Source organism: Neolamprologus brichardi, chromosome 6 (assembly GCF_056152115.1).
Source record: "Neolamprologus brichardi isolate AB-2024 chromosome 6, ASM5615211v1, whole genome shotgun sequence".
NCBI classification, from domain to species: Eukaryota; Metazoa; Chordata; class Actinopteri; order Cichliformes; family Cichlidae; genus Neolamprologus; species Neolamprologus brichardi.
Window position 1 is genome coordinate 18,121,489 of NC_142109.1, and position 15,853 is coordinate 18,137,341.

Genomic DNA, 15,853 nt, shown 5'->3' on the forward strand with positions numbered 1-15,853 from the left:
GAAGCCTGAGCAGCTTTGGAAGGTCTATGTTTGATCTGCTACCTGATCCGGTCCTCTGTGTGCTTCTGGTTTTGCTCTAGAAGACTCCTCTCCGTGTTCATCCGGCTCTGCTCCAGGACTTTTTCCTCCAGCCGATGCCTGTCAGCTTTCAGGGATGTGATCTCTCTCTGGTGCCTGTCCCGCTGCCTCTCAGCCTCATCCTGAATGCGAGCCAGTCGACTCCGAGCCTGATGGAGCTCTTCCTCCAGACGGGAGCACTGCGGTCCACACGACGATGGAGCGTCGGGGGTCGCCTTGTCTTTCTTGTCTTTATGGTGGATCAGTGACTCCAACCTACAGATCTGAGATCACAGGAACATATCTCTTTCTCTTCACATGTCACAGGAACTACAGCTGATGTTTTACTCTCAGTTAGCGTAACCTGACTTCTAACCTCACTGGTGGCATCTTTCAGTTTCGTCCTCAGCTCCTCTCTTTCCTTCTCCATCCTGCTGCGTAGCTCCTCAGCAGCTCTCCTCTCCTCTTCCAAACGCACGCACACCTTCATAAAAACATTCATCCTCATCAAAACTATTATTACATTAGCAAAGAACCTTTTTAACACTCGACCCTACCCTGTCATCTTCTTACAAGTGAGCCTAATTAATAATTAGTAATAATGAAGTGAACATGATAAGAGGGCTCAAAGGGTAGGCAATTATATGATAAAATCTTTAAATTTCTACATTTACTGGGAGCAAAAAACGTCTAATAAATTTCTCTTTTGGTTCAATCTGGGGGCGAGAACTCTCCCTATGGGGGTCACAAGAGAATTAACTGGATCAAAGGAAAGCATTTTTGCTACACAAACATAATCGTTCACAGATTTTTTTCCCACAATCCCTTTCTTTCAAATTACTCTGAAAATATTCAGGTTAAAAAAAGAGGAAACTTTTGTTCAACATTGTCAGTTGCTGACAAGCAACGCAGGCTTTTGCTTTATTTTCAGATTTCACAAGCCCAAAATATTTAGAAGCTCTGTTTTAATTAGGCAGCACCCCCGCTGAGGCTCGACTGTGCAAAAGAGAGTCCGACTCAGGCGCTGCGTTTCTGTGAACTTCAGTAACCTGGTTACTGTCGACGCTCCTCGGTGACCACGCAAACTTTTTCTCAGGTTTGTGGATTAAATGGGTGAACTTTTGCCTCGACCCTCATGGCTTACGGTACGTGTTTGACTGCAGGCAGGGAGATTTTTACTGTGTTGGCAACGGTTTGTGCTCATATCAAAAATAATTACATCCAAAGTGTGACTGAAACTAAAAATAATGAAGCCTGTGTTTTTCGGCTTCCACAGCAGGCCGTTTTTAAATTTGAGATGCAAGCAGTGCACATTATAAAGAATCTGTGTCTGGTCCTAATACAGAGCCAGTCTCCTCTTACTTCTTAGCACCATCTCACTGGGTTCCAGTGCAAAATTACTAATGCTCATTTATGATATATAGCCTCAGTTTTTAAATATAGTAGCCAAACAGGTCAGGTCACTAAGTGGTATCAAAAATGCAGCTTCTTTCTCCAGTTTTCCTCTCTAACCTGATTTCTCCTGTTATGATCACTGTGGCAAATGTCTGTTAAAGTTAAATGCAGAGAACTCTTTGTGTGCCGACACACGCTGACCTCTTGGTTGGTTTTCTTCTCGGAGCTCAGAGCTTCTTGGACGCCGTTCAATTCAGCCGCGTGTCTCCTCATCACCTCCTCTATTGCCTTCCGCACCTGCTCCTTCAGTCGCTTCCTGTCCTCCTCGGCCTTCTCCGCCAGCCTCTTCTTCTCCTCCTCCAGCTTCAGCTGCACGCCGGCTCTCTCCGCCTCGACCTGTTCGATGTTCTTGTCGAGCTGGGAACGAATGCGGACCCTCTCCACTTCCAGCTCTTTGCGCAGGCGGTCCACCTCTTCCTCCTTCTCTCTCCTCACACGATCCTTGACCTCTTCCAGCTGTCTGTGGTGCGCTTCCTTTTCCTCGTCTCTTTCTCGACGTATTCGGTTCCTTTCCTTCTCGAACTGATCCCTCTCCTGCTCCCGCTCCCTCCGCAGGCTCTCTCGTTCTTTTTCGATCTCCTTCTGCAGTTTGTCCCGCTCGTCGTCCGCGTGCTTCTGAATGCGACGCAGCTCTTCTGTCTGGGCTCTCACCATCTCTGAGCGCAAACTGGACAGTGCTTCAGCGTGCTATAAACACACAACACAGCACACTCATTCATGCTGTGCTTATATTTTTGTCCACATTGCAGTTTTACCATATGTGCATGTGTGTGTGCATGCTACCTGGCGTATCTGCCTGGCGTGGTCGCTGTTGCGGCCGCTGCTCTGCAGCTCCAGCTCTCTGTTCCTGCTCTGCAGACGGCTCACCTGGCTCCTCATCTCCTCCATTTCAGTGCACACACACACCTCGCAGCCTCCTCGATTCAGCAGCTCCTCTAACACACAAAGTAATTGATTGATAGTCTATAGCAGAAGCAGAATGGATCATCTGACCAGTTCTGACTGAGGAAGGGTCTGAATTAAAACCCATTACTGTGCAATAAATAAAACTCAGAGTTTTGTGCTGACGGGGGGAGATGCCAGTTTGATGAAACTGTTTGCCTTTGAGCAGGAATGAATAATTTGTTACATTTTCTCTACATATTACGGCAGCGTGAGTGGAAAACTTAATTAACGGCGGGTTTGAATGAGGAATGGGGACGTGCACCTGGCACAGCTTCAGTTTTTGCAAGCTCGCTCCGAGCAGGGCAGGTAAGATTGACAGGTGCGAGAGGCTGACTACCTGCTCTGCTCTGCAGCTCGTCTTCCTGCAGCAGCAGCCGCTCTTTGGCTACAGCGAGCTCCTCTTCAGCCCGCTTGGCCACGCCCTCGGCCTCAGACACACGCCTGCGATCCAGCTCCAGCTCTTCCTCCAAGTCCTGCAGGGAAGGGATAAAGGCCAGGAAGGAGTTTAGCATGAGGGCAATTAAGGTCAGGCGATGTAGAATAGTACTGCATGTTGACAAAAGGCCACGAGGGAATAGAAAAGGAAAAAGAAGTAGAAGAGAAAGAGAGAGAAAGAGAGAGAAAGATAGAGGCTGACAGCAAATTTGACACAGATGAGGGATGAGGGAGGAGGGAGTGAACACAATCAGGCAAACAGAAAAAAAAATGAGGGATGAAATGTGGTGAGTCAGGGAGCTGTCTTGCCCAGCTGCGAGCCTTTAATGGTCTGCTGTGAGGACTTACTGCATGTCAGCTCCATGCCAGCTCTCACAGGGCTTCTTAATGCTCATGCGTGAGGTGGTGCAGCGAATCTATCCTGCTCCTCATTAGCAGCTAGTTGGCAGTGGGAATAACACTCAGGGAAGGCAGCTTGTGGTTAGACAAGCAAGATGCCTCCCCCACCCCCGCTCACCCTCCACCCCCCAGCTCTGCTTCTACTTCAGTCCCTTCTTTCCCATCAACACTATTAGCTGGGCGCATCAGAGACAGGAAGCTGCAACATTTCAATTTCCCTTCCCAGCGTTGGATTATGCACGCAGGGACGAGAGAAAAGGCGCGTACCTGTATTCGCTCTTGCAGCTTCACTGTGTTTCTCTTGCTCTCGGCTAGCCTCTCCAGGTGACTCTCCACCTCTGCCTCGGCCCTCTTCACCCTCTCCCGCAGAGCGCTGTGCATCCCTTTCTTCTCCTCCTCTTCCCTCTCCTCCCACCTCTGCCGCTCTTCCCTCCACTCCGCCTCTATCTTCTTCCTCATTTCCTCTCCCTCCTCGTTTAGATCGTTCACCTTTCGCTGCCATTGCTCCCTCTCCTCCTTCACGGCTTGCCTCTTCTCCTCCTCCGCTCGATCTCTCTCCTCCTTTAGTGCCTTTAGCTCCTCCAGGAGGGCTTTAATCCTTTCCTCACACTGCTCCATTTTCCTCTCCTCCTCCTCCTTCTTCTTTTCCTCCTCATCTTCTCTTTGCCTATCCTCCTCCTTCCTGTTTTTCTCCTTATCGACGACTGTTTTCTGGAGCTCCTCGCATTTGGCATCCAGTTGCTGGATCTGCTCCTCAGCATTCTCCAGTTCTTTGCTCAGTCTCAGGTTTTCCTCCTGGGCAACACTGATCTGGGCCTTGGCCTCCTGGAGGTTTTCCTGCGCAGCCTGGAGCTTTTCCTCAAACTCTTTTCTTAGCTCTGCTTCCGTTTCACGCTCCCTCTCCTCCGCCTGGATGCGGAAGAACTCAAAGTCCGCCTGCACCTGGAGCCACAGAGGACGAGAGAATAACTCACACATATAAACCTTTGGTAGTGACAACCTTCCCTAAAAAGCACCTAATTTTTCTCCAACAACTCTCGGAAAAGCCTTTCACACTTTGTTCAATGCTATAATGATACTTATGCAATAACAAATGCATGCTTGTTCAAAGGTGTTTCACTGTGCTTAGATCTGGGAACTGTACAGACGGCTGGAGCGAACAGTGTGGACACAGACTATACAAAACATTTGTAAAAGGCCAGACTGGCCAATTAGTGGTAACGCTGTGACATTCACACAATACTCAGTATGTGGCAAAACATCATTACCAGCCTGCAAAGTCGAGCTCGGGCAACTCAGAGCCGCAAACAACTTCTTCAAAAGTCACAAAACCAGAAATCAGAAAGAAGCCTGAACATGCAGCAAGCTGCAAACATTATAAACCAAGGGGGGAGACACTGTGTGGGTTTCTTTGACATAGCTCCATATTAGTTATATTAGCTATACAGTTATATAATTATGACTTTTCTTTTTTTTTGCAAAATAAGCCTTATTTGAACCCAAAGATTTGCTGTTTTCTGGCATTTATGGAACCCTTATTCTTAATAGTTAGATCTGCAGTAATGTGTGTTGACACTGTTCAATACTGTGATAACAAATAAACAAATACTATATGCTTATTAGCTATCCATTCACTGCTAACATAGACTCCAGGCACTGAAGAACCAATTACCACTGCTTTTACTGAAAAAATGTTCACATGCTAGGAGTTTATAAGGAATAAAATGAGTATTTTCCAGAGGTGAATTTCAGGAATTCTTCTGTAACATTTTAATATTTATGCAAAAACAAATATACACTGCAACTTTTCAGCTCACTTAGCAGCCACTTTGTTAGCTGTACCCAAAGAGTGCCGTGAAAATATCCCAAACAACATTACACCATCAGCAGCCTGAACCGCTTATACACAGCAGAAGGGAGCCATGCTTTCATGTTTTTGATGCCAAATTTGGACACTATCGCCTCAATGTCACTGCAGAAATCGAGACTCATCAGATCAGGCAACATTTTTCTAATCTTCTGTTGTGCAGTTCTGGGGAGCTCATGCAAACCATAGCCTCAGTTTCCTGTTCTTATCTGACAGTAGTTTCACCTAATGTGGTCTTCTGTTGCTGTCGTCCTTTGCGTGTGTTCAGGGATGCTCTTCTGCATACCACCTTCTTAACAAGTGGACATTTAACAAGTTACTGTTGCCTTTCTATTAGCTTGCAGCAGTCCTGCCATTCATCTCTGACCACTGGCATCATGAACAAGGTATTTTAACTTCACCTTACTGGATATTTTCTGTTTTTTGGCCCATTTTGTGCAAGGCTTAGAGGTGGTTGTGCAGAAGATCTCAGCAGCAGTAGTCTGATTTAAAAAGTGCCAAAACAAGATAATACTACGAAACTAAAGATGTTAGAGACAAATTTTTACTAGCATAAGTGTTATGTTTGTGATTATATAGATGTTATGTCATTTATGCTCATAGGTACCTGTGAGAGATATCATGCAGTGTTTTGACACACTCACATTCTGATAGTTTTTGCACCAGTGGCACTACGACACTCGTCTGCTCTAAAGGTGATAAGGCTTTCTTTTACTGGCGCATTAATCCTGTTCCAGGTTGTTTGATGTGTGACACTTATCGTTGTCTGTAGCCTGTTTCACTTAAAAACACTGGTAGGTTTGTACAGGTGTTTTCTTGTATCAGAACCACGCTGATCTACCTGCTTTGACTTGAGAAAATGACAGTACGAAATGAAAAAACATGACAGATGCCAGACATGCCAGACAGATAACAAGGAAAAACATTTCAAAATAAAAGTTTTAGGTCCCTGTGTGCATTTTTTATGTATTTAGTTGTTAAGACGCTTTTTTGTTTCCCCCCACGGACTCGATAGGAAAGCCGTGTGGATATTTATGATTCATGTTGATGTTTTATTGTGGTGCACAGCATATAAATTATGAAGACTGGGTAAAGTAACAGGCTTTCTGAGCGAGGCTGGCTGCCGTAGGTCATGTTAGGGCCAGGTTTGATTTGCTGCCCTCACTGGGAGGTTAGACATTAAATTACAGAGACACAACAAGGACCCCGACCCCCAACCCCATAAACAAGGACTCACACATGCACACACCTGGGCCCCGACTCGATGCTGCTCATCCAGAGACTCCTGCAGCTCCAGGAGGCGTGTCCTCAGGGCTGACCCCTCCCCTTCGTGGCACGTCTCCATCAGGATCCGGTGCAGCTCGTCGTGGTGGGCGTTGCTCAACGCCTGCAGGGCCGCCTCCTGCTCCTCATTCTTCATGTTCAGAGAATAAATCACCTGGAGCATCAGCAACAAGAGGGCAAAGATTTAAGAGCTGTGCACATTTAAGCCTTCAAGACACAAACACTAAAAATTAGAAAGATATTAATCTATGTAGCATAGTTTTTTGGTTTGCTTGTTTATGTCTTCTTGCCTCCCTGCATTATTTTTCCACTTGAGTGTTGTGTATATAAGGTGGAGGAAGAAGGGCATCTTCTAAAAAGTGATGTGAAAAACATTTATTTTAAAAATGTTCAACTGTTTTGTTTTGTTTCACTGTATTTTTTCCTCTATTGCTTAAATGTGCGAGCCATTGTTAAATAAGCATTTTGACTACAGATTAAAAAAAAACATGCACTAAAGCACGTGTCCATTAAAAGCAGCAGCTTATCCTCTCTTTTAGGGATACATGACACTTTATCTTTGCAGATAAATGCGAACAAATCACCACTCATGGATGTTTTTAATGTTAATGCATTGCTTATGCTCATCACAGTGTGTTGAGTTCATGCTTCAAACTGCATGCCTTTGACTCCCTTAGTCTTGGAAAGTTAATACCAGACAGACAGATACGAGATATTAGATCACTTACCTCCATAAACAAACCACCAAGTCTAATATTTTTTGACTTGCTTGGTTAACTCCCCTTTTTTTAATCCACCAAAATCTGATGATTTAGAACATTAGAGGTCAGAATCCATCAAGCAACGCAGCAGAGATTCCAAAGGTCAAGAGACTGAAAAAAGGCCCTTTTGTGTAGCACTTTTATTATTTTTGCAACCAAATGCAGAATATTTGAAACCTGAATGGTGAGTCATTGTTGAGAGATATTGAGCGAATAATGAATTTCCACAATTTGATATGAAAAGATTAAAAATGACCTTGGCCACCTTGTTAAAAATATGCACGTATTGAGAGTAAAACTTCAATATTTTATGGGGGTTTTCAGTCTCATATGAGCAAACCTGGTTACATCCTTATAGCAGCTTTATGCTAACAAATATTACAATAATACAGTGTTTTATCACATATATCCTGTTACAGTGATAGAGTAACATATTAAACAGGGGCTGTAATGAGGGCAAGATGTGTATAAACAATCACCTGTGAGCTAAAAGCTAATGTTTCAGTCTGCTTTCAGAAACTATTTCTTCTCCTGGATCTCATCAATATGATGCGGCACCATTGTGATGCCTCACAGCTGGGTTTGAATCCTCTGACCGGCTAGGACCTTTCTGTGTGGCGTGTTGCATGTTCTCTTTCTCCCAGACTCCAAAGGCATGCATGTTAATTTCTAATATAGTGTCATGGCTGTAGCCTGCCTCTCATTCTATGACAGCTATAAGAAACATAAGAATATAAGAAAATTGATGGATGGAAAGTTTTAATAATGTCAGAGGGAGAATATATCCTGATCATCTTGGGCACACAAGGTTGCACAAACCCTCTGTTTGTGAAAGACAGCCAATCAAAAGAGAGTTGGATTAAAGAGAGAGTTCAAACTGGCTGCACCAAGAACCAGCTAAAAAAAAAACAATTTTGTACTGTGAATTATGCAAATGTACCATAGCGGAGACCAAAATTAAAACTATAGAAAAGATGGGAAGGGGAGACAGATCTCCAGCCTTTGCTAACACAAAGACCCAGACAGCCATTTACACCTAGATTTGCTAATTAGCCTAAACATGGATGTCTTTGGACTTTTGGTGGAAGCTGGAGCGCTCAGAGAGAACATGCCAACTCCTCACAGAAAGCCCAGAGGATTCAACCCCAGGACCTCCTCGCTGTAAGGCAACAGTGCTCTCCACCAGTCGAAATAATATTAGACTTTAAATAGTAACACTGACAAACTGTGTGTCTGAGCCACGGACAGTCAGGCTTTATGCAGCGATGCCTGTCAGCATGTACGGAGCCTCCCTTCAACCTCTCCATATAGAGCGCTACTAACCTATGAAATACGGCCTGTTTCTCCCCGCTATTCACTTTACCCCCTGCGCCATGTCATCATCTCCTCCTGGTGACCCTGACGTCTCACTTATCCACTTGCAGAGGTGTGTGTGTGTTTGTGTGGACTCACACGCATGCGCGTACTGTATTCGGGAGACACATGGGCTCATATTTTACTCAGACGCCTCTCTGTCTGCAGCTGGTACAGGCCTGCCGGACATTCCCTGTGTCCCTGTCTCTGCCCAATGTGTGTGTGTGTGTGTGTGTGATTAATCCTCTCTCACACACATTTACATTACCTCCACACTGTCAGTCTCCAGTAATCTGTTATGTATTTATTGTAAAGCAGGTTTTGGTATTGGTGTCAAATTTGAGATTTCTCTATCTCCTGTCCATCAGACGCTGGTGGAGTATGTCACACCGATGTGCAAACTTTAGCAAACAATGACTCATGACAGGGAGGAATGAAGAGGACTCTGAAACGGGGACAGGCTCTAAGGGGGAGGACGTTCTTTGCTGTCCTCTTTGGCTGGTTTGAAAGTGAGAGCATAGAGAAAAAAAAGAGATTTAATGAAGGTTATTAGATAATACCTATTAATAATGCAGACCAGTGGTTCCCATCCTTGGGTTTGGACCCCTGAGGGGTTACAAAGTACACCTGCAGACACCTGAACTTTACACCCAACTCTGTTCGTTAACATGCTGTCGAAACAGCCTGCACTCTTCTGGGAAAAGTTTCCAAATCAGAATCAGAATTTCCACAACATTTTGGGGTCTTACTGCCGGGATTTGCTCCCATTGAACTAAAACAGCACACGTGAGGTCATCTACAAATGGTACATGATACAGCCTAGCCTGCAGTCTGCATGGCAATTTTTCCCAGAGGTGCTGGACGGTGTCGAGGTCGAGGCTCTGGAATTTTTCAACACCAAGCTCATAAGCTAAAAGATGTGAAGACTGATGTCTTGGAAACAGGATGTAAAATGGTTACCACCATATTCAGATAGATTTAAGAGGGACCTATTAGTAACTTTGCATGATTCACAGTTCTAAATAATCCAGATTTATCTTACAATGGACCTTGATACAATCCCTCAGTTCTAGCATTTTTTAACTTCTCCCTTTTATCCAGATTACTTCCGACTGACATCAGGTGGGTGGGGCTTCTGTGCTCTATCCAGCGCTGTGTGATAATCGCTCTCTTTGATGTCACATAGAGCCAAGAGTAGAAAAGAAATACTAACTGAAGCTAGAGCAATCTGAACCTTTTAGTTTGCAGGGATTACTTAGACTTACACTAACTATATTATGTTATTACCCCTTGGGGGTGGTATATGTGTGCTCCTCAAGCTCGGGTCCTCGACCGGAGGAATGGGAATCTGAGGATCCTGTGCAGTATTTTAGCTGTTTGTAGGAGTGCGCTCTTCTGGACCTCTGATGCTGTGCCTTAAATCTGCTGGAGCCACTCACACCAGTCATTTTATCAGCTGGCATAGCAGCAATTCATCAATTCTATATTATCAGTCCTTGTCCATGTACGCCTTGTTCCAGCTCTACACTTCTCATCAGTATGCCCTGGTTCCCCAACACCTGACACAGACCTTGTTAAGCTGCACGACACCCGAGCTATTGTGGTTTCAGTGAAGCCAGTGGACCTACTGTCCCCATACATCAGGGATGTCAAACTCATTTTGATTCATGGAGCGCATACAGCCCGATTTAAGCTTAAGTGGGCCTCACCAGTGAAACTCCCCTTTCTGTCAGTGCTGGTCTGGGTTGGACCTTCTGTATGTCTAGGTTGGACACACAGTCAGATTCTGCAAACACCTGCCCCCTTTTGAGCCTCTAATTAGCTCTGATGAGCACTTTTGTCTAACCAAAACCATCTGACCAAACATCAACAAAACAGGTCTTTGCAGAACACCTTGTTATCTTAATAAAAGGTAATCAGAGAAATGTGTAACACAAAAAAATGTATTCAGGTTTTTTTTTTTGACCAGCAGGTTCTTCCATCTGCCGCTCTTCTCGGAGTGTGTGTGTGTGTGTGGGGGGGTACTATTTGCCATATCGAGTACATCTGAAGTATCACTACTTGACCTACGAGAGTCACCTTTTCATTCCTCTGAAAATTAATCACATGACCTAATCTAAGAAGGAAAAATGATCAGCCCAAGCTCACTCAGCGATGTATTAAGCAGCTATTGCTGCTTTATCTTTAGAGTTACAGGACAGGTAGGAAACCACTGATCTAAATCTGTATGACATGTTTTATCTTTATCATAAAAGCAGTGACATCTATGCACTTGAAAAATCCACTCTTGTTCTATTTCATGCACTCGGGTGGGGGTTGGAGGAGGCTTGCTGCTACTCTAGAAGTTTGCTGCCTTACCTATTTAAAGTATAGGTAGGATATTTATATGTCACTAGCATGAATGAGTCACTTCAGCGGCTCCGTTTGTCTTCTACCACTGCGCTTACCATTATCTGTTCATTTTTATTCATGCAGACAGTGGCTGCTGTTTAGCGTCAGCTCACTTTAAGGTCAGATTTAAGGAAAACCCGCTTTCACACAGTGAAGTAAAACTACTACATGCCATCACGAACAGTATTTATCGGATTTATTTTAGGAGGTGGGATTAAAGACAGCTTCACACTTTGATTCAGCTCTCTGGGTTTAAATCTTTGGCAGTTTGTCCAGAGAGCGGCGAGAGCCCGCAACTGTAAATTCTGCCTCGAGATCCCCTTATCGATCCTGCCGGTCGATAATGTTATTCATGTGGCCTCACAAGCCAGTGCCCGTGCTCATTGACAGTAACTTCATAGTCAGCAAAGCATGAAATTAATATTCTGTCTACAGTGTAAAGGAGAGCAAGAGACAAGGCAGCTGAAACAGGAGTGAGACGTAGACTTGACTCGCTCGGTGCACAGAGGAGAGGTTAGGCAAAGAGACAAAGCAAGTGTGCACACAAACACACACTCTCTTACATCAGCCGCCCTCTCCCACTCTCACACATACCTCCACACATATCAAAGAGGGTACTGGGTGTGCTGGATTACAAAGCAGGGAACACAGCACCTAGTGTACACTCGATAGGGTAAGTGCAGGAAATCCAGAGACAGAATTAGAGCCACCAGTCTGACGTGTAGGTGTGCACATAAGCACACACTTTAATATGCTACTGTTGATCTCTGTGAGTCATGCAGAGACACTACTCCTCTCTCTGTAGCCGCGTTTGTGTGTGTGTGCGTGTGTGTGTGTGAACATGGAACATTCACAACAGCTGGCCTGACACGGTCAGCTCTCAATTCCTTCCCATTGGCTTCTTTTGCCATCTAAACACACTCCGACGTGCTGCTGGTTTATCTTTAGCAGCCCCCATTCAACCAGGGCAGACTGCTCTCACTGATGAGGGGAGAGGTGTGTGTGTGTGTGGGGGGGGGGGGGTTGTGCAAGTTGGGATGGGTGAGTGGAAGAGAGAGGCAGACGTGAGGAGGTGTGTTAAGTAGAAGTCCATATGTGCGGGTGTGTTTGTGCGTGTGTGCCTCCATGCACACAGGATATGGGTTATTAAATATATAAGGTTACCACAGCTGACCCATTTCCTACTTCCTCTCCTCTGCTCTCCACCCCCCAAACAACTCAAATAAACCATGTGCCACATGCCCAGCATCCCAAGGCTCAGGGGAAACCAAACACACCAAATATGTGTATCAATGATTCTTATATTTCAGCCGTGCTCCGGGTTTCATTTACTGTGGTCGCCCCAGAGCTAAAGCGGGGCTGGCATGGCATGCCATGAAGTTTCAGAGGAGACAAAAACAAGTCCTGGCTTCTGTGGAGGGAAATCAGGGTGGAAAGGAACAGAGGGGCCACGAGAGGTTGAAGGACGGGGCTGGCGAATTCCCCTAACAAGCACAGACACAAGTGCTGACCCCTCATCTGTGTCATCTTTGTTTGCCTAGGCCTGTGTGCATGATAGGAAGTCCTTTTTTTTAAGACACAGAGGTGCATCCACAAGGGAAGATGAGAAGTGCACAGTCATCAGTAACTGTCATAGCTTAACAAGCCATGGGTCATGCCCTGCCTCTGTGAGCATTATTGTGAAGATACAGAGAGGGTGAATCCTCACATGCAGCTGCTGCAGCTGTTAAACTCCCTGATAAACACAGAGAAATGCCATGTTGGTGTACCAAGCTGTTAATTAACTGTGGGGATTCATCTGTTTCACACCACAGTTAATTGATAGCACACCTTTGGAGTCGTTTTTCTCTCTGTTGGTCAGACAAAGAAGCATCACCCTGGGCTTTGGCCCAGTGAGCTGTGGAATTGTTTTAATATCCTAAACGCCCAGATTATAAAGCGATGCACGGTGAAGGTAATCCATAAATCTACTGATTGATTAAAATTGCATCAGTTCTAATTGCTGCCTGATGTCTGGTGCTCGGGATCTGCAGCTGTCAGTCACGAAGCTGATCCAAGTTTTCCCGTCGTTATCCCGAGATAATGTAAAACGTGTAGACCTATGTACCGACTTTATAGCTTCTATTACCAGCCTGATCCTTTTTAATTATTACTTATTTTAAACTACGGATTTCATGTGTATTTTCATTTATTTTGACGCGCCGTCCGTGTCTGAGTGTGAGGCAGCCAGCGGATCATCAGTCAGCCTGACAGGAGTGACATCCGGGCGGCGCGCCTCCCTCCCTCTCTCGGTGTCACCGGCGGGTCTTACCTTGGTGAGCTGAGCGATCTTCTTGCACATCTTGCTGTGCATTTGATAGTCGTACAGCTCCTGCTCGATGTTGGAGAACTCTGCCGCAGTCCCGTTAACGGCGGAGCCCGGCCCGGGGGGCTGTGCAGCCTTACCGGCGCCTGAAGCCATAACGAAGCCCCCCAGGGGAACTTCCCAGCCCGGAGGATAGTCAGAAATGATCCCGCCGCCTCGCAGATGAAAATCCCCACCAGAAATCGTGTCAACTTTTTTACTTGCGCATCTCATTCCCCCGTCGGCACACCCTCTCCCGCTAACGGCATCTCGAGTAATCCGCTGCAAAACATTTGGGAGTAAATCGCCGGGGCTCTCCTCGTGCGTTCCCGTTGTTGCCCCCCTCTCCTGCTGCCCGCCCGGTGATCGCCGAGGTCACACGCTGGAAGTCCATCGGGGACGCGCTCGCGCCGACCGACCCTTTCCCTGTTGTCAACGGATTTTTTTCCTCCTTCTTAGTCTAACAGGGAGCGCTGGAGGATGAAGGCGTACAGTCCGACCACCTGTCTCGCGGCAGGGGCGGAGCGGGGCGTGCGTATCCTATGGAACATTACCGGAGACAGCTCGAGAGGCGCACTGCTGCAGTGCTGCCCCGCCCCTACCGGAGCTGCTGTATCAATGCCGATCACCGCGCGGATGGGAGGTGGAGGAGGAGGAGGGGGTCTCTGGGGTCCAGTCGTGTGATTTTACTCCATCAGTCAGATAAAAGGGAAGCACTGAGGGCAGTGTCAGTTGCTGTGGACTAATACGAGCACACGATAAACCACATGCTTTGACTGTGGACTGATTTCATTGAAAAAAAAAAGAACAACTACTAGCACTCACTATATAGGGTGGATTAGCACAGATGAAGGAACTTCCCACACAGTCATTTGTTTCTTAAACACACTACTTTCCAAGTACACATGCACACCTCGTTGTCTCAAAGAAAACCCTTACTTAAGAGTGTGCAAGCAAATGAGAGCGCAATGACTCACTATACGAGTGGACTCCATTTACTAAATATTCATTTCTCCACCTTAAAGGTGTAGCCTGCTCCAGAAATGTGTTGCTGCGGTTTTTCATAGCGTTTGGTGGACTGACAGAGACAGGTTTAAAAAAATGCAGCAGAGTGTCAGGATGTAATGAGAGGATCCAAATGCAGGGGCATTAACATGATTTTTTTTCCCAAGGGTTATAACCGACCAGAGGGAGCTCATGGGAAATCAGAATATGCTTTCAGAACTAAAAATCACTTGACACTGGTTGAAAATCCAGTGAATTGTAATGATTTTAATGTGCACAAAGGTAACTACTGACAAAAATACAGTGGACTCTTCTTTTTTTTTTTTGCACAGTAAAGAAATTAAGGAAAGGTACGTGAGAGGATGTCCATCGTTCAAAACCAGGCTGTTAAACCAATAGATTTTACTGCATGTAATATTATTTAACATTATACAGATATACATTTGCAGTGATGTGTTGACGGGGAGAAAACAGTTTTTCCGGTTGTAATTTATCTGCATTTTTTGTCTGTGATGGCATCGATATGATAGCACAATATGTTTGGAGGTGGGGATCAAATTTCAATGTGGTGGGTGCCTCACCCCTTCCCAAAGTGGGCAGGGCTATATATACACACGGAAGACAGAATGAATGACAAAACACAGGGGTCCAAGGTGGAAAGGACGTAGAGAGGGCAGGCAGTCACAGGATAAATGTCATATTCTGAGGTGTCTAGTTTTTGTAATTGTGTTTATCTAAGGATAGATCATTTTTGGTCCTTGCATCCTTTTTATAAATGCGATGAATCTACAGATAAAGTTGAGCCTGTAAGGCACGTTATCTGTTAAAGTGCTTGAGTTAATTATTGAACACTGTCTTTTAAGTTCAAATCTTCAATTTCTAATGCAAGATTTTTGACATTTTGGCCTTTAAGCTGATGCTGAAGTAAACCCTGATATGATAGGATCAACTCAAATGTGTGTGGTTATTCTGGAGAAGGGTGAGATATGATACCTGAGATAATATGGCACTTTTTCAGATCGCCAGAAAACCTTTGGCTTTAGCTGTTTGCATAAAAAGTGTCACAAATAAGCAACAATAAAAATTACAAAAATATACAATTCAATTAAACTAACCCTTCACACACAAAAAAAGCAGTTTTCTCAAGGCGTTTTATATTGTGAGGTAAAGACTACAATATTAGACAAACTCAGCAAGCAGATGGTCCTCCTATGAGCACACCCTCGACAATGATGAGAAGAACATCTCCTTAATTAGAAGAGACCTCCAGCAAAACCAAGTTCAGGAAGAGGCAGAAATCTACCATTGTGGGTGAGCATGGAAAATCTAATTTTTGTTTTCCTATTTCCACAGTGCCAGTGAATTATGGCACAAAGTGGACATGATATCAGAAATATATAAAGCCAACTTAACCATTATAACATCCTCCCTGTTTAGGCTGTTTGCATCAACCCTCTCACATCCGAGTGTTATTCAAGCACAGACATATACAAACATTTATGACAGAGCAGTTTGGTAGGATAATACCTGCTTCGGCCAGACCTTCTGTGCCACTTA

The 15,853-nt window shown here is 45.1% G+C and overlaps 1 protein-coding gene across 3 annotated transcripts in view; it reads right to left on the minus strand.

Moving 5' to 3' along the window:
• Positions 1-13,883, minus strand: part of fam184b (family with sequence similarity 184 member B) — a 33,227-nt gene extending 19,344 nt beyond the window's left edge. For 2 of the 3 annotated variants that reach the window (XM_087841767.1, XM_087841766.1), the window contains exons 1-8: positions 13,259-13,883; positions 6,408-6,596; positions 3,559-4,233; positions 2,795-2,930; positions 2,296-2,447; positions 1,654-2,199; positions 434-541; positions 43-341 (exon numbers count right to left, since the gene is read on the minus strand). In XM_087841767.1, the coding sequence (XP_087697893.1) occupies positions 43-341; positions 434-541; positions 1,654-2,199; positions 2,296-2,447; positions 2,795-2,930; positions 3,559-4,233; positions 6,408-6,596; positions 13,259-13,525 (2,372 nt within the window). In that variant the 5' untranslated portion in view covers positions 13,526-13,883. The remainder of the gene's footprint in view (positions 1-42; positions 342-433; positions 542-1,653; positions 2,200-2,295; positions 2,448-2,794; positions 2,931-3,558; positions 4,234-6,407; positions 6,597-13,258) is intronic. The other variant, XM_087841768.1, reaches the window with a different exon arrangement.
• Between the last annotated feature and the right edge of the window lie 1,970 nt (positions 13,884-15,853).